The sequence below is a fragment of the Pithys albifrons genome, chromosome 4 (assembly GCF_047495875.1).
Source record: "Pithys albifrons albifrons isolate INPA30051 chromosome 4, PitAlb_v1, whole genome shotgun sequence".
NCBI lineage: Eukaryota > Metazoa > Chordata > Aves > Passeriformes > Thamnophilidae > Pithys > Pithys albifrons.
This window is the reverse complement of record NC_092461.1, coordinates 97,765,378-97,792,937: the sequence shown is the minus strand read 5'-3', so window position 1 is coordinate 97,792,937 and position 27,560 is coordinate 97,765,378. Positions and strand designations below refer to the sequence as shown.

At 37.3% G+C, this 27,560-nt stretch overlaps 1 protein-coding gene across 1 annotated transcript in view; it reads right to left on the bottom strand.

Moving 5' to 3' along the window:
• Nucleotides 1-27,560, bottom strand: part of CDH12 (cadherin 12) — a 596,819-nt gene that overhangs the window by 118,601 nt on the left and 450,658 nt on the right. The window contains exon 5 of the mRNA XM_071553154.1: nt 15,356-15,650. Within this exon, the coding sequence (XP_071409255.1) occupies nt 15,356-15,650 (295 nt within the window). The remainder of the gene's footprint in view (nt 1-15,355; nt 15,651-27,560) is intronic.

The window sequence follows — 27,560 nt, the reverse complement described above, 5'->3', positions numbered from 1 at the left end:
ATGGACTGGAGTTGGACCAAGGGTTGGACTCGATGTTCTCGGAGGTCTTTTCCAACCCAATCGATTCTATGATTTTGTGATTCTATGAAACCAGCAGTACCTGAATTATAAATATATATCATGCACAGTTCTTCCCCCATATATACAAAGAGACATCATGGTTATTATCTTAACTCACTGAACTTATCATACCCAGATTTTTTTAATGAGCATGAAAATCTTAGCCTGCTATTCATCTGCTTTCCTAATTTTTTTATTGCATAATTTTGGCTCTTCATCAATTAATTTTGTTTCCACTGACACCTTCACAAACATATTTAAAAAGACAAACTCTTTTTTAGGTTGAATTTCCCCCAGTTTCCTTGCATACACCCCTTCATCTATGTTTTTTCAGTTCAGGTAACTTATAAGCATTAAGAATCAAGCTCTGCAATGAATATTACTTTTCACTTTTCACCATCAAGGCTACACCTATAAAACAGAAAAGTGACATTATACCGTTCTTTTATGCACAACAACTACAGCACAGAGATACTAAGGGCATGAATCATAAAAAGATCTACTGCAAAATGCAGGGTTTTTTTTTTCTATTTGATGTTATTTAGATGCCTAACAGTGAGATCCATACAAGTCAGCTTATTAGTGAGAAGGTGCTACAGTCTGTAAGAAATACCAGTGAGAAAAGTTGTATCCTAGATACCTTCTTTCTCAGAAATTATTTACTGGGGAAAATAATTCTGACACCTTTTTTTTTGTTAACATTTTAAAGCAACCTAATTCTGACAAATGCAGAAGCGAGTCATGTTACCACCCTGAATGCCCAGTGGATATGTGAGCTACACATATTTTAAGTCACTCTTCTATTACATGGTGGTTGAATGCTTATTTCCTACCTCCTAAGTGAATGCTCTCTCAAGACCACCACTCGCTTGAAAAAAAAAAAAAGGAAGCTGATCTGTTTTATGTAGGATCATTAAATATTCATTAGGAAAAAAAAAGGAGAAGGGAAAGAACTACAAGGAGTCTGGTGGTTAAAACATGAGGAGGGGATATTCAGAACAAAGAAAGTATTAAAGCTGCATCACTGCAAAATGAAAAACATATAACCTCTCCTCCAGCCGTATTTTGCATGGGATGTAACTGTGAACTCTAAAAATGTCAGTGAATGGCTTCCAGAAAAGAATTAGGTATATCTACTTTATGGTTTCTGACAGTGCTTAGGCATTAATTGGCTTCTAGCTGCTCAGCAGTGTAAAGTTCAGATGGTTCTGTGTGCAAGCAGATTGAGGACAGACTTAGCTGACATTTTAGGTACTCATGAAAAAAACCGAATAGAATTTTACTTTTTTTAAAAGTTTCAGGCAGGTGCTAAGATACTTCATTTGGAATCAGACAAATAAACGCATGTGGATGTCTAACCCTGCATGACATATCCTGACTCACTGTAGAAGTGCTGAATTTGATTTGTGCCTGATCTGGTTGGGCTCCAGAGATATTATTGCTTCAAGTACCTGGCCAAATCTTGAGAACATTTTGTCTCACATTTATAATGTAGGCCAGCAAAATTTAGGTGCCTATAGATAAGAGATTCTCACCACTGCTTGAGGAACTTAGTGGTACAGCTCAAGATATTAAAAGATATTTGGGAGTCTAAAGATTGACTAGGGTTTTCAAAACTATTTATATGCCCTGCAGTTATTCTGATCAAGAAAAACAACAATGACAACAACAACAAAACCCCAAACCTACCAACAAGATGCTTGTAAAACTCAGTGCCAAGTTACCTTTACAAATCTGGCCTGAGAATGCACCGATAAAAGCGTTCATGTACAAGACCTTAGTAATGAGTGTAAAATCTCTATGGCTGATAAGAGCAGTACTGACAAGATGCACACTGTGTCCTCAAGTAAGTCAACACTCAAATTAGAAAACACAGATGAAGTGTGAGAAGTGCAGCTCATGTATTCTTTAATATAGGCAGTCTGGGCAAGAGTAGCACTGGAAATGAACCATTAGGGCATTTCTGCAAGGTAGCTGATGACTTAGTGTCCCAAAGTCTCTTTTACTATACTGCCATAAAACCTGTCCTGTCACTGCTGTTACTGTCCCCTTGTGCTAACCAAAGTAAATCGATAAAGGTAGCTAAAATATAAAGCACCCAGATTGCAGTATAGGTATTACTGACCTGCCACAACTTCAGCTCAACAGTAAATCAGTAGGATGTGCTGGTGCAGTTTCTATCCCTTATCTTTCCTTTAAATCAGCCATTCAGAGATCTCTCATTGCTGTTCAGTGGCCCAAAGAGAGGATTTCTTCTTTACAACTTGCCAGTTCAATTACTACCTTCATATGGATTTTGGAATTCAAGGACCTGATGTCTTGCTGCAATCTTTTGATTCAGGCAGGCAGTCTGACATCTTGGCACGTTTCGGGTCATTTATGTAAGATTTTCTTCAGAAGGAAAGGCTAGAATGTGCTTTTGCTTATTTGTGACAAAGAAAAGCTGAAGTAGGGACTGATTATTCAACATTTTATGTTGCAGCAGTTCCTACTACACCAGTGTCTGAATCTGGGTTGTGTGAAATAAAAGCAGCTGTTTACCTATGTTCAGTTGCTGCCTCTCCCTCCACAAATGTTAACAGTTTCCCTCCTTATTCCTCCACTAGTATTGCAAATAAAACTATCAAAATCAGTGCTTTAATATATCATAGTAAAGATATTTTTTCTATTCAACCAGGATAAGATTTTTTCCCTCCTGCTGTACTAGCATCTGGATGATCTTTTGAAGGCATACAGGACCATCCAGTGTTTGAACAGCAAGGCACTTTGTCTCACTGGATTAAGCTCAGTGATTAATATTGGTTTAGGACTTAAAGCGTGTGAACAAAGGATTCATTCAAAATCACATGGAAGAATCATGAAAGAATCCCAGGCCTATCAAGCATCTGTTGAAAACTGTCTGAAGGGTTTGGTTTCTGTTCAGGCATGAGGTAATATGAAGTGAAAGCAGCAAGAAAAATTGGATGAGTTTGGAGGTACTGAACCAGAGAAGTAACAAGTAGGGCTGATAATTTGAGCATCTGTGTCTGTATCATCTCTTGCAAGACCACAAATTGGAGGCTTGAGAACTTGAACCTGCCCTTCAGGCACCTTTCTCATTTGAATTCTCACGAGGCTGTTGAAAACATTGATTGCTGTTGCCCTGTTGCGAAAAGGACAACAAAAGGTAACAGGAGCTCAGAGGCAAGCAGTGAAAGTGATTGAGGCATGAAAAGTTTTACACACAGAGTTTTAAAGATTTAATTTAGAAAGGAAACAAGGAGATGTGGCATGATAGAAATGTATACAGTAGGTGGGATACACCAAAGCTAAATCAGCTGTTCCTATACTTTATCTTCCACACTGAAAATAAAAAAAAATGTTAAAAATAGGAAAAGGAAATATTTTGCAGAATGACATGATCAATTTGGGGAATGTATAGTCACTAGACCTAACAAAATGGGGATTAGAGAAATATTTGGCATGCATGTGAACCCTTTGACGAGTTAGGAAAGTAATAAGTAAATTGTACTTTAACAACACTTAGTCCCAAATAGGCTGTGACATTATAATCTGCCTAAATGTGTGTTTAACTTTTTCTTAGCCTCTGCTAATAGACATTTACAGAGACAGGAGGATAGACAGGCTTCTAAGGGGATGTTCCTACAAAATGGGAATCCTAGCTACATAATTGTGTTTCACATAAGTTAGGATACTCCTTTCGATCAGAACAAATTATAAAATTGATGCTTGCTGTACTAACCACAATAAACAAAAATGGAAGATGAAAGATATGATTGAGGAGACAATCTACAGCTGTAATTTTCCTGACATTGGATTGGCTGTTGGGACTCATTATCCTTTACCAGCTAGACTCTATCCACAAAACATCATGCCAACCTCACTGGGATGACCAGTAATCAACAAAGTTTCCAGTGAAAATCATCAGTTGTTAACAATTTGGACCAAGATGTGAATGGTTAGCTGAAATTACACCTCTGAGACTACCAGCAGCAACATTCTCCATCAATCCTGGTGCAGAATGATGTGTCAGGCGACCCCTGGTTAGAGACCCCCTTACCTACCACTTGCCCTTTCCTTGTTCTCTTGAGTGTTTATGCATTAACATTTTATAAGCTTCTTATGAAAATAAAAGGATGGTCATGAGGTTTGTTAACAGAAATGACAGCAGTATCTTTAGCAATGTCAATGTGAATCAAGTCCAAGGCAGTATTAAAGCTCTCCAGTACCTCCTAAAATGAAAAGTGAAACAGTCTGCAAAGCTTTTCTTCTTCCTCTGCTGTCATTCTTTACTTTCATAATTGCCTGAAGTCAACTCCCCCTCCATTTCCAGTCTTGGCCTCTCTAATCCTCAATGATTTCAACTTTACTGCTGTCTTCTGCACAAAAAGTGCTCAGACATAACTGGCAAGTAAGGATGTCTAGACTGTGGATTTTTACTTTACTGGGATACTTCAGGTAGTTTTGGACTCTCACTTCATCCTGCATTACTCTAGAAAAAAAATACTGCACACTCCAAAAAACAGTACTGGCACTGACAAGTTTTTAGCAAAGAGAACAGTTTATTTAATTTCATTTTATTTCACGTCTTCTTCCTACCTAGTTATGACCTGTTTAGCTTACTGGCTGACTACTTTGTCTGGGAAGTATGACAACCTGCCTTGTCATCAACTGCATGGAAGAGAAATCAGGGAACAGGCAAACCCACCAGCTTCCCAGCTTCACAGAAGACTTCCTAGCCTATGGGTTCAAAGCCAGCTAGTGTTTGGATTGTCAAGGTGATATAAAGAATACTTCTCTTCTAATATGGGAGCCACCTGTTTAATTTTCCAGTCAACAGCTAACCTGTGGGATGACTCACTAGACACCCATCTGTTTTTTCATAACTTTTGAGAGAATTGCACGTTTACACCTTTCAGTTCTACAGAAACTTACGAAAAATCTCTCTTGTGGAAAGGTTTCAATCAGCTCTGTCAAGATCCTTGTTGAGCAAAGGCTGGAGGGATGTCAGACTCATGTTCCCACAAGATCTATAATGGTTCCTTAATTAGGAAAAACCTCCTGCATACAGGACAGATATTTGACTGGATTGCCTATCTATGGTGTTCCTTATCACAAATAAGGGGAAACACTAAGTCCCTAGGACTCATTAAATCTAAGGTTGACAGACAGATACACCGACTAATTGACTGATATTCCATTTAAAGACACTCTAGCATATACTGTTCCTCATTCTGTAGGTATTTTTAGATCTCTGTATTATGTAGATTTTCTTTTCCTAAGGTATTATTTTCATCTGCAGTGTCTTTGCAGTAGACTTTTTAAGCCTTATGGGATTCTCTAAGCAGAGAATAATTTGTCCTTAACAGCATATTTGTGATCAGTGATTTTTTCTCTTAGCTCTTGTTAAGCCAGATTCTCATGAACACTTTTCTTATAGCTCCAGGCCTTCATAGGATTACATCTAATTTGCCACATGGAGCTATTTCTGCACACAGAATTAAAGCCCTTAATCATATTTGGTTTAGTGACTCCCATTTGCTTAGCAATCTTGAGACTATCTTGCTTTCTGTTTTGCCCTCCTCTAGGGTTGATGATGACTTGATTGATTCACACAATCCACCGCTGACTGATTTCTTAAACTAGTTATCTTAGTACAGAGTATCAGTCATGTCAGATTTTATTATTTTGTTTAACTGCAGAGTTAGACACAAAAATGGAGGAGAAAAAATTAGACACGCGCTCACTTTCCATGCAAAATATCCATTAAAAATCATTTACATTTTGGCTTCTTTTCATTACCTGCAGGGTTTTTTTATGAAAAGATGGGCAGAACATCACTACTTGTCACAAATGAAGAGCTGCCTTGTGCCAGTGAAACTTTGCACTTGTTTCTTCTTTGAAAAATTATACCTAGAACTGCACTTATATGAAAAAAAAATCTCAGTGGTTAGGAAGTAACTTTAAAGAAAAATTATATTCATATTCATGCAGGCAAGAACTTGAAAAGTAGCTTTTATAAAACATATTTAATATTTACAGTTGCTCAGTGGCTGAGAACGTAATACTTTCAAAATATGTTTAAAATCACTTGGTGGTCAAAAGAAGATCTCTTACTGAGAATATATTTAATGTTCAGAGGAATTTTATCATAAGAAAAATGCAACTTCTTGTTAATTTTTATCATTTACAGTTGATCTGTGGCTACTAAAAGAACTATCATTATGATATGTTTTATGTTTGCAGATATTATGTGCCCATATGAAAACAATTTCTACATCTTTCAATGGTACACTTAAACATGCCAACACCTTTCCCTCAGGAACAGTATAATTAACAAAAAAACCCCAAAAACAAACCAACAAACCAAAACCAAAAAAAAAAAAAAAAAAGAACCAAACCCACATCATCCCAACAACTCTAATTCAATATAGCTTGAATCTAAATATTATACAAACAGTAAGACCTCTTTATATACTAAAAGAACTAATGTTTCATACCATTGAAATTACCAATATACACATTTAGAGCAAACCCAATAGTCTAATTTTAGTAATGAAAATATTGATTGATAACAGAACAGAGGGGTCTGCATCTGCATATATGAAATATATTAATTGATTTATGCTACTGATCTGGAGTAAAGCCAGCATGTGGATAGAGATATAATGGCTATAAATGCTGTGACATGAGTTTTTCACTTTTTACACACACACACACACACACACATGCAATCACACAGTGGGTAAGGTCATCTGGTCCAATCACCCGGCTCAGGCAGGCACATGGCACAGCATTGCATTCAGATGGTTCTTTAATAGTTCCAGTGAGGGACAGTTCACAACCTCTCTGGGCAACCTGTTCCAGTGTGCAGTCACTCACACAGGAAAGAAGTTCTTCTTCATATTCAGGTGGAACTTCCAGTGGATTGGTTTCTGCCTGTTGTCTCTTGTACTATTGCTTAGCATCACCTGAAAGAGCCTGCATCCATCCTCTTAACACCCTACCTTTAGATACTTACACACATTAATAAGGTCCTCCCTCAGTCATCTCTTCTTGTGGCAGAATAGAACCAGCTCCCTTAGCCTTTCCTCATAAAAGAGGTACTCTAGTTCCTTGACCATTTTTCTAGCCCTCTGCTGGACCCACTTCAGGAGCTCTGTGTCTCTCCTGTACGGATGAGCCCAGAACTGGACACCATACTCCAGATGCAGCCTTACCAGGGCTGAGCAGAGGGGCGGGATCACCTCCCTTGACCTGCTGGCAATGCTTTTCCTAATGCACCTCAGGATACCATTGGCTTTCTTGTTCACAACGACACACTGTGGGCTCATGCACAGTTTGTTGTCCACCAGGACCCCCACATCCTCCTCGACAAAGCTGCCTTCCAGCAGGTCAGTCCACAGCCTGTCTTGGTGTGTGGCGTTATTCTTGACCAGGTGCAGGACCCTGTATGAGTCTTTGCTGAACTTCAGAATGTTTCACTTTACCCATCTCTCCAGGCTGCTGAGGTCTGGCACAATACTCTGGGGGTATTGGCCACTCCTCCCAGCTTTGTGTCATCAGAGAACTTGCTGAGGAGGCACTCTGTCACTTCATGTAAGTCACTGATGAATAAATTAAACAGTATTGGGCTCAGTATTGAATCTTGGGAGACACCACTATTGACAGGGCAACAACTAGACTTTGTGACACTGATTATAACCTTCTGGGAGCAGCCATTCAGCCAGTTCTGAGTCCACCTCCCTGCCCATTCATCTAATCCACATCTTCCAAGTTTGCTTATAAGAATGTTGTGAATGACAGTGTCAAAAGCCATGCTGAGGTTTTGATAGAAAATATCCAGTATAGGCTAGGATATATGTGAAGTAAAACTCAAATGCTTTATATGAATTCAGCACTAATACTGACATTTTGGGACTCTAAAAACTAGTTATGAGAAAACAGTTATCCTGTGTCTCATTTTTTAACAGCCAAAACTTCTCAGACATTTTACTTTGTATATGTTTGTATAGTCCTGTCTTTCATTTTACGTAGTTTCTGTCACCTAATAGCATTGGCCAAATTTCTTTGTTTGCTAACAATACTCAACACTCAGGGTGTATGAAAGGAAAATCACAGTATGACAATAACTATGATCCTTTAACCAAGCAAGTCTTGATTCTCTGCATTGTTTTCTCCCTCTCTAATTAAAAAAAAAACAGTTCTTAGTAAAAAATCACTGAAACATCAATTGTGATGGATAAACTGCCATCTAACTCTGCCCCTGGATGGAGTACGGAAAGACAGGGATGGGACATGAATTTTTCTGAAAAGTGCCCCAAATGACTCAGGACACCAGGTCTGACCCTGGCAATGGACAAATTTGTACATTATAATAAAGTATTGATTTAGAGGACATGTGGATATGGATGAGATTCAGTACAGCTTTGTAACTCTTCACAGAGCTGCTCTCCACAAAACCTATTAAAACTATTGGGTGCATCATTGAGTATATAGTTCTAAAATACTTGCATATATTAACAGTATCTAAAATTTTCAGCAAGGTTCCTAAGGAAAAAACTTTGTAAAAAGAGAAAAAAAATATTAAGACATAGCAGCCTTTCCTAAAATAATATCCAAATAAAAAAAGAACTGAAAGACTAGACATAAATTGCCAGTCTTTATATGAGGGAGAAGTTGCCACTGGTATCTCAGTTGGATCTGAATTTATAGGTTGTCAGTAAAAGAGAATATATAAGCAGGTGACAGCTTGACGAAAATGAAAACTTGGCTGCAAAGTGTTACAGAGGAATCCTAACATAGCATATGTTTGAAAATACAGTACTTCACTTTGAGAAATATAAAGAGCCATGGGAAAAAAATAACTTATCAGTACTTTCACAGAGGTGGGTTGTAACTCAGTTACCTATTAATTCTCAATCTGGAGATTACTGTGGAAAATCCTCCAAAGTTTTCAGCTCAATGATCAACAGCAGGCAAAAAAGGAAAATGATCAATGGGGAAAAGTGGATATCCAATTCCTTTCATTGTCTCTAAGGACTTCATAACACTAGAAACAAGCAGAGATGAGGGTGAAGCTGGAGGGGCTCCAGACAGGTTATATGATCATAAGCATGTGTAACGCCATTCAAAAATATCTCTGGCCTTCCGCAACAGCCTGAGTGTTCTTTTGCAAGTCCTTAAAAATATATCACCAGAAGCTAGGAATCTATGTCAAAGGAAGGATCACTTGGTAATTGCTCCAATGCCTTATTGTTCTTCCTTCCTCAGTCTCTGCTCACTGTAAGCTTCAGGCTAAACTCAGGCACATGGTGCTCAGCTAAGCCAAGCCAGAATGCAGGTTACTACCCACCAGTTCCTCAAGTTAGGTTTTTCCAAGTTGTAACACTTGCACATGAAACTACGTTGATGGATCTATTAAACATATGTTCTATTTGTGCATATATATATATATATATCTCAAATATCTGCCTGTTATGGGTTCACCTAGGTGGGCCTAGATTTGGGCTCTGAAGTCTGGACTAGGCCGAAGCTGTCAGCTGACTTGAGCTGGGCTGAGCTAACAGCTGACCTCTTCTAGCCAGTAAGTTTGTATTCCATACCACATTATGACATCATCTCCAGGGCAGTAGGAACCAGTGTGGGAGTGGTTAAGGCAGTCGCTTCTCAGCCCTCCTCTTGGGTGGACGCACGATGCTGTCCCAGGGGGGATGGAGAGGACCAGGCCCACCACTGGCTCACTGGGTACCTCAGGAAAGTAAAATGTGTTGTTCTGGGTCTCTCCTTTCTGCTTGGGTTTGTCTCCCTGGGGAATAAGTCTTTTCTTAAGTAATGTGTAGTTAGGACAGTAGAATTTGTGTGTTCGTTAAGAAGTTGAGGTGGGGAACTTGTTGTTGCAGACTTGTGTGAGTGTATATTTGTACTCTCTTCTAATTGTCTCTTTCTTTCTGTGAAAAATATATGTAGATTTAGTATAAATGCAGTTTGAAGTGTTTTTTTTTCTTTCCCCTCTCTTTTCCTCCCTTTCCCTGGTGTTAGGAGGGAGGCTTTTCTCTCTGTGCTTGGGGGGGTTGGCAGTTGCTTATCTCAAACCAAGACACTGCCTTTTTCAATGTTTAAATATGTATGTATGGCCAAACTTCGCGAACGAAGATTTGGGAAGGGCTCTCCCCACGTGGGTGTGCCCTTCGAGCCTGTGCAGTGGATTTTTTAGGTGAGGCTCAGCGTGCGCAGAATTGGCCCCACCATTTCAGTCCTGAGGTTCATCTGCCACGGCCGAGCAAGCTGGGACAGTGCCAGTGAAGTCCTCAGGACTGTCTACAGCAACCGGTACTAACCAGGGCTGACCCTGCTGAGCATCCGAGATCTGACGGGATGGGATGGCAGGGAGGCATTGAACTGCCCGGTACGGTCTCCACTGAGACTTGAACTCACGACCTTCTGATCAGAGTCTGGAGTGCTCACCATTACACCATGGGACTGCCCCGTTTAAATATAAGCCAATTAATATTCATTTCAGAAGGAAAACTGCTAGAAAATTTACAGAGACTATTTTCACACTGACAGTACCATGGAAAGCAAATCCGTAACACTCTTCAGGTACCTGCCTTGCACTACAGAGGAACAGAGTAAAAATCTCCTAGCATTGACTATTTCAGTCTGTTACAGTGACCTAGAGTTTGTAGAGTCCCCCCTAAGCAACAAAGAGTTAATCTATTGGAAGATATGAAATGAAATTGTTTAGGAAAGAACATATGGCATCTACATATTATGCAATTGACGGGTTTAGTACAGCCCTAGCTGGTCTATGTATAAGCATAGAGGAATAATGGAAAGACTTTAGAAAGCAATTAGGATTGCAGTTAAAATCAGCACATTCAGTCAAAATTGTATAAGAAATGCAACTAAATTTCTGTGCAAATTTAATGTGTAAATATATAAAAATATATAGTAAGATCTTTCCTTGAATGTGTGCTTAATGCTGCTATGTCCCCATTCCCAGTCATCTGGACTGACAGCTTCAATAAGGGGATAACCTTGGTTTAAACTCATCATACATTTGCATGCTTACGTCAACTGTATTGCAACAGAAGCTGACACAGCTGCCAGAAGCCAAACCACAGCTGATTAAACTACACTTAAGGACAACATATTTTGCTAATACTAACTTACAAATGGGCCGTCATTTCAGTTGTCATAAATAAATCTTAATTTCTCTTTTGTTCTACGTTTTGGAACTTATATATTAAATCAAGAGAATAGTTTCAAATGCAGATATTGAGAAAATAATTTCAATATAGGGGAAAAACAACAAAAACAACCAAAATCCTCCCCCCAAAAAAAAAGAAACAAAAAAAAACCCCAAACAACCACCAAACCAAACCCACAACACTAGAAGTCCAGCTCTTAGGCTCTAATAAGTCTCTTACCAGGAATAAGATAAAGGCATAGCAATCTCTGTTCTTAAAATATTAGTTCTGTGTTGTAATCTGACTCCATCTACTGAGTTTTTTTGCAGGCATTTCACATCATGACTCCATCTACTGAGTTTTTTTGCAGGCATTTCACATCATTTTCCTTTCCAAAAGAAATTCTTCAACATAAAGTACTCTGCACCCTATTTATTGTGAGCTGTCAACTTTGAAGATACGAATATACTTTCACAAAAACATGGAAATTGGCCTCTCTGAAAGTAGCAGAAACAATGGAAGTCATAGATGGGTCCAGCAGCCTGCATGTTACAGCAGCTGGTAGCCAAAGTGTTTTTAAAAAGAAGATCTTTTTTGTTTGTGTTTGTGATTGACTTTTCTCCCCATTATATAAAAGCAGATTACAGTGCATGTGTGGAAGGAACAAGGCTAGCTGGCCATTCAAGCTTTGGCATAAAATAGGTTTGCATCCCAGCTTGTAGTGAGTAAACAGCCTTCTAATACTTTTTTCTTAAGAGCATGTGAAGGAATTTGGTTCCCAGTAAGGAATGTACTGCTAAGTAAAAATAGCAATCCTAAAATTATCTCTTCAGAAAAAAACTAAAACATATGCATTGCCACTATCTTTTTAAAGGAATGCTATTGATTAAAAGGAAAAATTAACAAGCCTCAGAGTACAGCAACCGTAGAAGAAACCTCAATCTGTCCTCAATGTAAATTAGAGGAGAAAAAGCAAATTTCCACCTACAACGTGTGTAGAAAATAACACAAGTTCTAAGAAAATCTACCATGAAAAACTTGGATATGAAAGATATGTCTAAAAAATACCTATGTGCAGAAAAGCAGATCTTGAGAATGGTAGGAATTTTCGTCTCTTTACATCTTTTCCAGTAAAAAATTACCAGGGTCCAGGATAAAGTTGATGCACAATTGTATTATAACTCTGTAACGATGCTATAGCATTATTTCAGACAGCCCAGATTCAGCAACAGGAATTAGAATGAAGTCCAGAGATGTTACACGACTGAGAACCATAGAGCCATGAAAATTTCTGAAAATAAGGGCTCTGAAAGACAATTTTCTTCCCAAGAAATCATAATCTCATACTATCCTTTCTTATGGCTGCAGACTGTTGCACCTCAAGGAGGTTTTATACAACTCACTTTATTTCACTGTCCAAATGGAATACATACTCTGTGTTTGCCCTGGGTGTAGGATTTGATTAGCTACTTCTCAGCCCCTCTATTTCCTTTTCAACATGAACTCTGGCATATTTTACTCCTTATTACTAATAACCTTGGGATAAAGTACTAAACTGAGAAAATCTTTGTATGCAAATATCATGTAACAATAAAAGACAGCAAGTCATTCGTCACAAAAGCTTGCCAGGCTCATATAACAGACTAGTAAGGGTGCAAAAGTCATGCTGCAGTGCTTTTCTCACAGTGGAAACTGCATGAGAGCAGTTCATAATCAATACTGTTGGGAAACTATAGTAAATGAAGTTTAGGACATTTGGTAATTGAAAAGTGGCAACTAGAAAACAAAAGTGGGAAGGGGAAAAAAAAAAAAGAGGTGAGAGGAAGAGTTTTATCAGGGTCTTTGCTTAAGCCAAGGCAACCATATGGTGTACCAGCTGAAAAATCAAAGTGAATTTCAATGTCAGCCTCAGGCACTGGTAAGTTTAAGCATCTCTATAGGTGCAACTGAATAGTGCTGGTGATAGAGAGCAGTAGTTTTAGATCCTCTGAGAAATCTGTGCTTGCATAAGAAAGCAAAAACATAGAAAAGAGAGAACAAGAAGTGGAAATATCTGCATCAGAGAAGGCACAATTTTCTAGCACCCTACAGGCAACAGAAGGCATTTCTAGATATTTTTGCTGCAGGACAACCTAACAGCAACAATTAATATCTGCTTTAGTAACCACTAATTGAAGTTTAGGCCTCCATTTAGGGCACTCTTTTCCTGTCTTGCCTTTTCTGTTCAATTTTCATCCATCTTTTAATTGTTTTTATAGAGGAAAATAACAAGTGTTATCAATAAATCTTACAGATACAGTGAATGTGACTGAATAAAGTGAAGATCAAGAAGATCCACTTTTGCCACTACTGCTCTTTTTTTTTTTTCAATGGAGAGTAAGTTGGAAAGCATTTGCTTTAAAATGTTTTGTGAGTGACACAGCATGCTCAATTGTATCTCATTTAGTCATGCAACTTCCCATCCTTGTAAAAGTCACAATGTCTGCCAGAGCTTGAAGGCTGCTTCCCACAAAATAAAAGCCCTCTTAGCATTTAATCTTCTACTGCACACACATATTTATAAAAAAATAAAAAGATGGAAGAAGAGAGCAAAGGAGGGAAAGAATGAATGCGTGCACTGTGTTCTACAGTATAAACAATATTATTCATTTTTGTTTTGATCAGATCTCTCCAATCAAGTTTTAAAAACGATTTAACATTCACTGGTGAGAAAATTTTATTCTGTACTTGCCAGAGAAACAGACAGCAAAATATAACAAATATTTTTCATCTATAAATAATACAACTGTATAGGAAATCTATAGACAAACCTGTGTGGGTGATTGTAGTGAACTCAGCTCCACACTTGTATAAGAGTAAGGTTATCATCACTATATGTCTAGTTGCATCTCATTTTATTACATTATACCATTCCTTATCACAAAATTTAAAATATTATCTCTTCAGTTTTGTATCTCAACTTGTGTAGATAACTATTTGCCTCCCAAATTGACTTTAAAAACATCAACATCTGAACTGCACAGCTGAAGGGAAACAGTATCTGTCTGCCATTTCAGACTCAGAAAACTTTCAAAACTGTTAGCAACTACAGGGAGTATTAAATTACTCACACTGGCTTGTGAAATACTGGGAAAAGACAGTTCAGAAGAGAAAATGCCAATAAGCTGGAACTAACACTGGGAAGCTAAAGGACTCCCAGTGCAGAACAAATTAATTTCTAGTGTCTGCAGGGAAACCCAAAATGCCATCTGGCAGCAGGACAGAAGTAGTGTGCTCATGTTGCAAACACGGTGCTCAGGACCACTGCAGAATCAGCCATCAGGCAGAGACCCAGAGGACCCAGTTAGTCTACTCTCTTGGTCCAAAGCAGGATTGATGCTCTTTATGGCATTCCCAGCAAATACCTATCGGGTTGTGAAAATTCTTCAAGCAAACATCAGACAATCTTCTTTTTTTTTTTTTTCCTAAATTAAGAAGATTAAGAATCTGATGCACTAGATATTTTCTTGAACACTAGATTTTTGCCATCTTGAAACAGTCTTGCAGAATCCCATTGTTGCATTGTGAATGACGAGAAGGCAATTGTTACTTTTAGCATGCATAGTATAGCAGGACTTAAAGAATTGTTCCCTAATGCATAATTAGGGGATCATGCAAGTGCTGTAGGAGTTTAACAGCCACAGTCAGACAGCTAAATGGTAAGATGCTGTACAAAATTCATCTAATTTTGTACAGCAAACAGTTAATGTAAATTAGGAAGAGAGGGGAATGCACCTCATCACATAACATAAAAGGTTTGGGCACCAGAGAACACCTGGCCCTTACTATACCTGTCTTGAATATCTTTTTTCTTTTTTCCTCCTGTCCTCAGAGACTTAAAATCACTGTCACTCATTTGGCAGGAGAGTAAGTCTCTAAATTATCAAACAAAGCTAAAAGAAACCCGCAATCCGTAGATTTCTAAGCAGAGAGCATTAGAAACATCTCTAAGTTTTAGAAACAATATTTTCATTTTGTCCTTGTTTTTCTTTCCTCAACAAGAAATGTACATTGAGACAATTAGTATGCATTTAATTATGAAGTGCTTAAAGCTTCTTACTCACCCACTGGAGACATTTCTGGGACACTGGCAACATAAGGCCCATCCAGAAATTTTGGCTCATTATCATTAATGTCCTGCACTTTGATGATGAACTCTGATTCAGGCTCTAATGGTTTCTTGGTGTCAACATCCACAGCCTGAGCCCGGAGTGTGTAGAAAGGTTTTTCTTCTCGATCTAGGCTCCTTATGGCATGAATGTCTCCTGTGGTCTCATCAATGGTAAAAACTGTGCCAGCACCATCTCCAGAAAGGGTATATTTAACACTGCCGACTCCCTTGTCCAAGTCAGAATGAAGCTTGAGAACAAAAAAGAAAAACAAAAGGGAGGAAAAGAACATTAATGACTTTTTCCAGGCTGGAAGGCGACTACTGTTTTTTTTTCTTTGATGCAATGAAAGGTGTTAGAGAAACCAATTTCATAAGTCTTTAACTGCTTCTAAGTGCATGGAAAAAATGTGGTAGTACATTATCTAAGTTTTTTACCCTTATCTAGTAGATCACACAGAGTGGTTCAGCAACTAAAACTGCAATGAAGCAGGGCTTCAGATTTGTTATACACAGAAATCTAAAACCAAGGATGGAAAACAACATGCTCACATCAAACAAATGTGAGATGACATAAGAGAGTGTCAAAAGCTGTGCTGGTTTAAAAGTGAACCAGCAGGGGAAATGAACTCACCATGAGAGAGATTATAAGTCAGAGCTAAAATTTAATAATAATATTACAATAAAAACACTGACACAAAAGGGAAATTGCTTTCAACTCACAAAAACCCCAGCAGTATAACCCAGTGTCCTGGGGTACAAACCCAAGGGGGTTTGTTTGCCCTTGTGCTGAGACCCCTGTGGTTCCCCCAAGTCCAGAGCAAAAGGAAATGAAAAACCTGTTGGTGTAGGCGAGGGCTGTGGTCTGGGCGAGAGCGGGGATCTCCTCCTGTTGAGGTCCTGCTGCTCCTCTGGATCCGACAAGAAGTTACCAAAGTCTTCTTATCCACCCCTTATGTACCCTCAGGGAGCACCCAGTCCCTCCCCCTGGGCGGGGACTCACACAATGGGTGATTAACTCTGGGAGCCAGGGGGTATTGAACTGTTGATGGCCCATTAGCAGCTCCGCCCCCTCAGGCTGGGTGTGAATGTGATAATGGCTCCCTGGGCAGCTGCTGCTAATGGCCCATTGTCCTTGGGGAATGAATAGAGGGGGTAGAATACACAGCTTTGATCACCCCCACACAGGGTTAGCTGGTCCCTCCTGCTGAACTAGGACAAAAGCTTTCACAGACATTTGGCTTTCAGAGAAGTAGAAAGGAAACACCTCATTTTTATTTCAAAAGTCGTAGCTTGATGGAATCTGAAACTCATAGTCAAACTTTGTTTAAAAAAAGAAAATATATACCTCATCATTACAGTAAGTGCTAAACAGAATGAAAAATACTATCTTTTACAAAAATAGTTGATCACTTGTTTCTGTTTTTTCTGAGATAGTCCCATCGCACACTTTGTGAAGATAGGAGTTTTTGCTTGTTGGGAAAATACAGAACTCAATCTTTTCTGTCTTAATTCAACTAGTTCTGCCTTAAATACCAAGATACACATCTATGATAAATCTCTACTTCTAATATGAAAAATAAAAAACAAAAAACAAACCAAAACATTTGAGTACAACTTCTTGGATGTTTTTGTCTCTTTCATCAGTGTCTATACTACAATAATGTGGCCTTAAGCATTATTTTAAATGGAGGAATTTTTAAAATCCAAATACAGAATTTCTTTCTTAGATGCCTTTATCTGCCTCATGCTCAATCTTTAAATATACCTAAAAGCTTTGAATAGATACTCAAGGTTATATCACTGATGCTGAAACAGTTTTTAAAATATTCACCCATTTGTCCCATCTAATGAGGACTAAAAAGATCTACCATAATGGACATCGGTTGGAATGGAGTTTTCAAGAGTGAGTTCCTTTAAGCAGAATTGTAAAGTGATTATGGATATAGACTTTATTTACATGATGTACTGCCCAAGGTAAAACACAATAGAGGAAACATGGAACATGAAAGGAGATTATGTAGAAAATGAATTACTGAGAAACTAAATGGTTTTGGTAATGGGGCAAGAAGCTGAGCTACAGAGAAAGAGGTAAAGGCAATTATTAACATTTATAGCTATTGACTTGAAATTGAAAATAGGTCCTTGTGACTGTGGGAGAGGTCATGGTTTGTGGCACAGAGAGAACACGAGCATAGTTTATTGTCTTCTTTTTCATCTCATCATTCTTGCTCAGTGAATATACTAGATTCTGATCTTTCATCTCACTGCCCCCCACATGCAATTTTAAATTATCTCTCCAGTTTGAAGCAAAGCATTTTGCCTCTGAGGTGTTAAATATTTTCTTCCTTGCAAAATGAAAAGATAATGCAGTCTGAGATAATTAATGTCTATTTCTTCCTCATCATTTTAATTTAAGTGGCTCAAAACTTCCTGCTGTTTCATTACAACTTGCTTGGTAAAGACTTGGTGTTTTCCTTCCATTATAATATAGAGGCTTACAGACACACATAGAATGAAAAAAAAAATATCGAAATGATGATGAAAAAGCTCAAAGAAAAATGTTAGAATTTTATAGAGGGAACCACACAATCATCTCACTTGTGTGTTAGTATTAAATACAATTTGTTTGGGCTTTATTGTGAAGACTATTTTGATCCATACTCCTGAAGTAAAATATCACAAAGGAAAAGAATGTAATTCAGAGCAGGTATTTGTAAACAGAAAAGCATGACAAGATTATTGTCTCTACTTAAATCTCCTGTCATCACATTAGACACTAAAGCTGAGATGGTTGAGTGTCTTTCTGATTGCCAGGTGTAGGTTTTATGTATAACTAGTTACAAGTCAGGTACATGGCATGTCTTGTCTGAGCCCTTGGATTATACTAGAAACAATTACAGTGGCTTTCCCTAGCTGGGGAAAAAGGTGAAAAGTATAATAAGAAACAGACAAAGCAAGGGCTCCCCAGACAAAGGAGGAGTGAAATGCAAAGACAAGACTTAGTGTAGCTTTTTTTTTCCCAAATGTATTGAAGATAAAAAGCTTTATGACTGGCAGGATTAGTAATTCTACAGTTACAGATATGTTTATTGGGCTTCCTAAGCATCATTCAATTAGTGTAACCTAGGAACCATTTCACCTATTTGAGCAGAGCTGTATTGCTCTGCATTGTCTGGGATCTGTCACACTGTATTTATTCATCAAATCATGCTAATCTGCTGACTTTGATACAGGTTTCCTAGATGTTATTGATGGAATTGGGAAAAATGTATTCTTATTTGCAATCCACACTGAGCTATGCAATTTGTGGGGCAATGAAACACTACAAAGTGTCTAATTACTGTAGGGGAATAGCTGATTGATTTAATTCAAAATGAACTAAATTCTCCAACAATAAAAGACATGCAGAACTGAGATTTGGATTCAAAGATGGAGAGCAAGGAGCCAGCATTAGCAGTACTTACACAACAGTAGAAACCAATCCTGACTTTCCATGCCTGAAATATTCCAGAAAGAAGCTTAGGCTGAAGAAGTCCTTACTATTGTGCCCTGATTTATGTGCTACAAACTTATTGTACTGGAAGAAAAGACTTTTTTTTTTTTTTTTGTGCTGAAAAACATAGAGATTTGTGAGACTAGTTTTTCTGACACTGTGTCCAGGAGAAGCTTTCATTTTGTATCCCATCTCATCTACTTGATTGTACTTAATTTCTAATTCTTGGTCTTGCACTATTTGAGCAAAACTACAGGGCAAGTGAACAAATGCTCAACTCTTATCTACTCCCCTGCCCACAATGTTTTTCCATTTCACAATTACCCAAATTTACCGCAACAAAGTTGTACAAATTATTGTATTCACATTGATTTTCTTAATTTTATATTTTCTCTATAAATCCTGAATATTAAAAAAGCAGCAAAGGTTTGGAAATGTTAGGGATTTGTTTCTACTTTTGATGAAATATGTACTGTTTTTCTCTACCTAAGTAACACAGAGTTCCATGTCATATCTCTGGGCAAATCTGTCCCAAGTGTAAAATTAATAACTCTGTTAGTGCAGGAAATCATCAATATTTTTCTGTGATGGTAGAAAACGATGTATCATTTTATAATTCTTGCTAATGTGTGCAAAAAATAACACTATGGCAAAGAAATTACTGATAAAAAATAAAATATGAGTAATAAGACAGAGACTATTGTGAAATACATTGCATAAATCTACGCAGAAATTATGATAGTGTTTTTGCATCATATCCAATACCGGATGACAAACTCAGTCAGTCTGCAAGTCCATGTGATCCAGCAATCTGCGTCAGCCTATAACAGGCTGAAAGCTAGTTTGCTTCAGAAGGGATGAAAAGTTGGTGACAACTTGCTACTAGCTCATCTGGGACAAACTATTCAGTTCTTCTGACACTTATTCCCAGTTCCTAACAAGTATGATTGTTTGTATTTTAGCAATAAATTAAGGTCTTACTGCTTCGCCAAGATAGTGTTCTAAATTCTGTGTCATCTGCACAAATAATTTGATATTACATGTGAAACCACATGAAAGACCAAGAAATGCATTAGGTAATGTACTTCAAGAATGGCTCTATACTCCTGGGTAAACTCAGCATGGCAGGAGTATGGATCAGATGTACTTGTTCCTCAGTATCCTGAGCTGTTGATTTGCTGCTCAGTATCCTACGCTTCTGAGTCTCAACTGCTCACCTTCTCTTTTGTCACACATTTCAATGACTTGCATTAATTAACTTAAAATTATTTGGAAAATCAAATATGTAAATTCATATATATAGGTAAAGCAATCAGAATCAAAAGAAATTTAGCAAATTGTATGATAGTCTAGTCTTAAAATGAAGCAGTCACTGTACCTGGCATCCGCTAGGATTGCTGTGTGCTTAATTTAACAGCAATACAAACAATAGTTGTATGAACTGTCAGCTTTTCTTTCTACATTTTCCATCCACATACAATGAAGAAAAAAAAGGTACAGAATGAAGAAAAAAAAAAGTTTTAAATGTCAAGGAGTGTTTAACATTCCAAAATTGATATATTCACCCTGTGATACACTCTGAGATTCTAGGTCTTATTCCACTGACAATTTGACAAGCTGGGAAAAAAAAAATTAAAAAAAATCACTGTCCAATTTATTTGTTGCTAGTAAATCAATTTAAATGTTATATTGCAGTGCACATCTGGACTGAAAAAAATGCTAAATGTTTGATAATTTTAACTCTTCCTTGCCTGCATAACACTGTAAGTTATCCATTCCACATCTGTATCTTTACATCATTTTTTTATGCAATATATTTTAGAACCTTATTCTATTATTTCCTCTTCCTGTGTCTACTTCCAGGTATCTCCATTTATTCTGTAGCCACCAACTCCTCCCCCTGTCCTTTCTTGGGTAAGATACACAATGCAAAGTATTGGAGAAATCAAAACAGCTGTTCAACTGCAGTATTACCCAACACTGCAAACATGGAATGACGTCCTGAACTGAGGAAAGCAAAATAGGCAAGTACAGTAAGCACAGACAAAACCATACATATTTTGGAAGACCTCAACTGGAAAGCTCTCTGATGGAGCAGGAATACCCACTACAGGACAGGAGGGTGTAAAGGAGCCTAGAGAAACCTTTGATATTAACTACCTGAGCAGACTTTCTATTTGGAAGATTTCCCTTCTTAAATATAATTACTCTACACATATTTTATATTCACAAAAACTCTATGGTCTACACAGATTGCAATTTTTTTTTTAATACTGGTAATTAGAATATAATGTACTGCTTTTACACAAGTGTATTTACTCCTTTCCTTTAAAATATATATTAAACCTGATTTTTTTCCAAGATAAAATGTAGGTGTCCAATGGCAAAACAATGGGGTAAAAGAAAAGAGGACAAAAAAATAAAATGTTTTTTTTTTAAGATCATTGGGAAAATAAGGTTCTGCTTCCTTTTAAAGCTGCAAATTATTTTCAATAGGAAGAGGTGTCTTTGTACTAGCTTTGTACAGGGCTTTTATAAGAGACTCCAAGCTCTGAGTAGGCTTTTTTAGTGCTATGAGAATTTCAAAATAATTAAAAATGTCAGTTAAAAGGATGTGTGTATATATATATATATATATATATATATATATATATGCACACACACACATACATATACACACCAAAAATAAGGAAAAAAAATAATCATTTGAATTACTAAGTTGGGCATCTCTTATCATCATGAATGATTTTCTTGAGGATGTATTTCTATATCCTTTTTCTGTTTAGTAAAATATTTACTTCCAAGAACTGGAATCCTTCTGACTATTTTTTACAAAAATAGTAATAGACAATAGACATGCTTCTGAATTTTGAAGTATTTTTTGTTCAAATTAAATTAGAATACAACCTTTCTCAAGAAGAATTAAATAAAAAATAATGTATAATACTTTTCTAGCGACTCCCATTTGGCAAATAAAGTTGAGCTTTATTTAAATTAAAACACCAATTATTCAATTAAATAAAACATTTTGTGCTTCTGTCATGGGGATTTAGTTTAAGCAAACTCAGCAAGTATTATTCTTGCTGATCTCATACAACTCCACGTTACAATATGCTCTGTGTAAATATGTTGATAGGTTTAATTCCACAGTTATATTGAATGTCATTTGAGAGAAATGTTTTTCAGAATGGTAACAGCTGATGGGGCCATGAACTGCTGAGGCCTCCAGGTATTAACCATAGTGAGGGAACAACATAATCACAGGTTCCAACAATAAATTCCACTATTGGCCATTAGACAGCAATAAGAAATAAATTTGAGGAAATTTATCAACCTCCAATTTCTTCATTGTTCAGTGTAATCTTGTACATCCTGATAAAATAATATGAGCTACAATGGAGGGTGCAGCTGCTGCTGATATCTCAGTGGAAAATGATTTCACCATCTCACTACATTTTTATAAATTTAGAATTTTTCAAAGCATTTAGTAGGAACAGATCAAGGGATTGAATGTGAAACGCTTTCAATCCAAAGACCTCAAAGCATCAGATGGGAAAAGAGAGGTTGTGCCATATATCTTCATGCATAGATGTGGCCTTCCTTTTCACTATTGTGCACCTGAAACCTATGGGAAATGATCTTATGGTTTGAAGCAGCCTGTGGAAGACATCACCTGTTACAAATGGATGCATTTCAGCTGGCACCAGTAGAGCTGGTCTGATTTACACCTGTGAAAACACTGGCAATCCCTCTGTACCAGAGACTGGCTGAAGTCCTGGTGGCTAACTGGCAGCATAATCTTGATGCCCAAAACTGAGAAATGAGGGAAGGGCATTTTCCACAAACAGGGTGACAAATTGTCACAGCCTTAGGCCAGATGTGTGCATTTTTAAGGCAATACTTATTTTTTGATTCTGAAAACTAAATGAAGATAAAATGACAAACTTTTCCTACACACTTACTATTTAATTGTGTAAGGTCTGCGAAATGTTCAATGGCATTGCTGTAATCAATTAAAATTTTAAGTATGAAGAGGGATCTTTTTAGGTAGTGAGTGCAATTGCAGTATTTTTTGAAATTGCAGTATGTTTTGAAAAAGGAAACACTGTAAGAATCAAGCAGACCTGCATCTCTCTAGATACCACATATGGACAGTAATGCATTATTTTGTTCTATATTCTCTGCTGTATCCCTTCTACAACATATATAAAAGATCAGTGCATGAAAATATGAATTATGCTGTATGGATAGATATAATAAAGATAGACAATAGAGACAGGAAATCTTTACACGAAATATGTTACATCTAAAGCAAAATTTGTAAGACACCTATTAGAGGAGAGTTCAGAAATTCTAATGATGGTATAGTTATATTTATGAAGATAGTCTCTCTGAAGATCACTGGATAGCCACTGTTAAAAAAGCTGAGAACAAACTGGAACTTGATATTGCCAAATGTCACTGAAATTATGCTGTTAGCAAGGTTAGATTTTTTTCAGTCTAAAATGATTTTATGTTTGTGGAGTGAAATGGAAAAATCTGTTTTCTTTCAAGGGTGTGTGAATGTGATCCATTTTCTGTAGAATTATCCTCTATAGATGTCTTAAGCTACAAGGTATAAAATCATGGTTAACTGCTTGGGCATTATACAGAAAAAAACATTAGCATCAAAGGACACATGCTTGATTTATCATCACACATAATAATGGGTTATTGTATTATGTTGTACTTTTATTTTTTTCCTGGGATTTAATTTCCCATGGAAGCTATAGCTACAGCCAGTCAGTTGCATGACCTTTTTTTCTCCTACAGGAATTGCCCTACTGATGCCAGGAGGAATATCTTTGTGTAGGCTGTAGGATTAGCTATGGATATGTCCCAGGGAAGAAAGTGCAGGTTATGCCATTCTGCTTCTGAAGTGACAGAGAAAAAGACAGCTGTCTGTTGATGAGTGCCACAGTGCTGAAAGAGATCATGGCTCTTGAGCACCTTTCCTCTCCTTCCCTTGGGGATGCTCACTTCTCTACACTAAACATCTGGAGCTAGTTGAATTTCCCTGTAATTCTTCATATCATTCTGTTATATCTAGTTCAAGAAATGAAAGGGTTGGATTTTGCAAGCCTGTCTCTTGAAATTAATTATGGAAAACTCAAACATTTTCTGGAGTTGCTCTTCTGAGCAGTCAGCAACCGGTATGAGGGACATCCAGCAACCGGCATGAGGGACCATATATTTCCACACCACAGCTGTAACTGGCAGAAGAAACATATCTCCAGCTATGCAAATCATAAATGCATCTAAAATTGCATTACCCCTTAGTTTACCTATGCTGAATTTTTTTCTCTCAAATATAATAATTAAAAAAAAAAATCACTGGTAAATATACACCTTTCAAGCATCTTCAACAGGACCTCTGTCATAAAGGAAAAATAGCAGGTTCTTGTATTTAGAACATGAAAAGAAAGACTAGAACTGTAGGCTCTTTCAGTAAACACATCACTGAAAATACGTGCTGAATGAACAACAGTTCAATTCCACTTCATTTGGAGAGATCAAAGGTTATAAACTGGTTATAAAAGCATATGCTTAATTTGACACTGATCTGAACTTCAAGCAGGAAATTTATCTTCTGCTCTTTAATTTTTTATTTATATATATGCTCTTCAACTCTACTTTGATTTTGGATGGGTTTAGAGCAAGGGCCTGTTACATTCTATTGGTGCTGATGAAGTTTTCTTCATTTTGATCTTTCCCTTAATACATTTTTTAACCTTATTTCAAATATTTTTCTTCACTGACTGCATAGGAAATAAGTATAAAAACTCCCTTCCTCATGTATTTGTATTTAATGATATGTTAAATAAAGGAAATTTTTTGGTAAATCACACTTGCTGTAAAGTTCTGTCAGTTAAAATGTCTTTTTCCTTGATAATGACTCACCAGAACAGGTAGGGAATGACAAAGTAAAAAGCTTTTGCTTTAACCTGTCTATCACTGTAACAAGGCAGACTATCACAAACTATTTGAATACTTCACTGTTCTAAACAGAAAAAAAAAATCTTAGTTATACCATGGAGGTAAAAAATACCAATTTTAGCATATATATTAGAGAGATTATTGTACAGCATTTACAGGTGCAGAATTTTATGAGTGAAACAGGGTGTCTTCTGAATTGTTACATCCTTTGTCTTAAGTTGGCCCAAAAAAAACAGGCAAACATGTACACTACAACATAAAAAGAAAAAAGAAAGACAACATAATCCAGCAGTCATGAATGAATAATTCTTAATGTGCAAGAGATACAGGAATAGAAGTTACAGCAAAGAAACTGAAAGACCTGATACATCAATTCCAAAAATGCACTGTGCTGGTTTAAAGGGGAACCAGCAGGGGAAATGAACTCACCACAAGAGAGATTATAAGTCAGACATAAAATTTTAATAATAATATTACAATAACAACACTGACACACAAGGGAGATTGCTTTCAACTCACAAAACCCCAGCAGTATAACCCAGTGTCCTGGGGCACAAACCCAAGGGGGTTTGTTTGCCCTTGTGCTGGAACCCCTGCGGTTCCCCCAAGTCCAGAGCAAAAGGAAAAGAAAAACCTGTTGGTGCAGGTGAGGGCTGTGGTCTGGGCGAGAGCGGGGATCTCCTCCTGTCAAGGTCCTGCTGCTCCTCTGGATCCAACGAGAAGTTCCTGAGGTCTTCTTACCCATTACTTATGTACCCTCAGGGAGCACCCAGTCCCTCCCCCTGGGCGGGGACTCACACAATGGGTGATTAACTCTGGGAGCCAGGGGGTGTTGAACTGTTGATGGCCCATTAGCAGCTCCGCCCCCTCAGGCTGGGTGTGAAGGTGATAATGACTCCCTGGGCAGCTGCTGCTAATGGCCCATTGTCCTTGGGAATGATAGAGGGGGTAGAATACACAGCTTTGATCACCCCCACACAGGGTTAGCTGGTCCCTCCTGCTGAACTAGGACATGTACAATCACAGGAATCATGTTCCAGCTGCAAGATTTTCTCAAAAAAATAATTTTAAAGTCTGTATTATTATATAGCAACTGTTGATTTTCCTCAGGTTCTAGTAGTATTGAAAAGGGTTGTGTTGTGTGTATTTCTTCCATTTTGATGAAGCAATGCAGATAAATGACAAGCTGCATAATTTCCATTTTCTTCTACTTTGATACATGGATTTTTTTTTTTGGAGGGGGTTGCAAAAATAAGAAAAAAATTCTTTTAGACAGGTCTTTAATCAACCTATGTATGGGAGAAAAGTAGGTTCTTAAGACACAATTAAAACATTAGATAGAGTTTGTTCTTCTGGCTTGGTTTTTTTCCACAAAGGAGCATTTGCATAGCACTCTGCAGAACAATCTAATCCCAGAAATCCTGAGGATATTGTAAGTTATGGACATATGCATATTTCAAATACCATTAAACTGCACTGTGTAAAAATGGCATGCCTTTTTTTTTAAATGCAACACCTATGTACTAAGAAGAAAATAAAAATGATCATCTACAGCTCAAGGCTAAGTAATTCTGCTTAAATGGAGCAGTTTACTTACAAATCTGAATATGATTTTCTCTGCAATTTAAAAATGAAGCAAAACCTGTTGAGTTTACATGTATGCTACCTATAGATATCACTTGCAAGATTTACTCAAGTTTGTAATGAATACAGAAAAATGATCCAAAAATCAGTGGAGAATACAATACCATAGATAAAGAAAATAAAAAGCTTTATAATTTCAAACAGAATTGTTTGGCTGCTGTAAGATCTCTGTTTTCTATTAGCTGTGGCTGTACTTATGGTTTATACTGAAGAGATGAAAGAACAGTCAGCTCTGCTGCTGCTATTTGGGACAGAGAAGGAAGAGAAGAGCATGAAGTCATTTTATCCCAGAGACAAGAGGTTAGGAAGGTTATTCCTACTGAGAACTTGGAAGAGGGAAGAAGCAGGAGGTAAGGTATAAGAACTGGGACTGGGTGAGTTTATATTCTGTCCTTTTTTCTGACAGAACCGCTCAGTGAAAAAACAGAGATGTTAATTTGTTCCTAATCCTCCTGCATATGGTTCTTTGAGGAGTCCTGGGGAAAATAATTGACAGGGGCAAAATCTCTTAAGTCTCCAGGGAAGTGCAACATTTTCCATAAAGCCTAAATCTTGGACTTGAGAAATTCAATGGTAAAACTCCCATTGTCTTCAATTTTATGCAATAATTAGGGCCTTGAAAGTACTAGCAGAGTCCTTTCCTGCAGAGCATTCACAGGGTTCTCTCCTGAAGACTGACAGTAAACATTCTCTTTTGTTTAAGTTCACACACGTAGGTAAATTTTCTTTTCACCTTTAATTTTTACCAAGCTAAAGATCTCAAAATGAAAACAAGAAAAGTCTTTTCTTTATGTGGAAATCACTCACCATCTCTCTATCTATCCCTTCCCAGCCTTTTAATTTTCCAGAACTTCAAACAAAAATATTTGTTTGCTTCAATATTCAAAGGAAAGGATAAACTTAATGAAAAAAATGCTTTTTTCAGTTTTAATAATAAACTGTCTGTTAGACAGAAATTACTGTGAAATCCTTCCACTAGTGCAGGAGTGAGTTGTTACGTGGCAGTGGTATATCCATTTATAAATATTCACAGATGTAAGGTTTC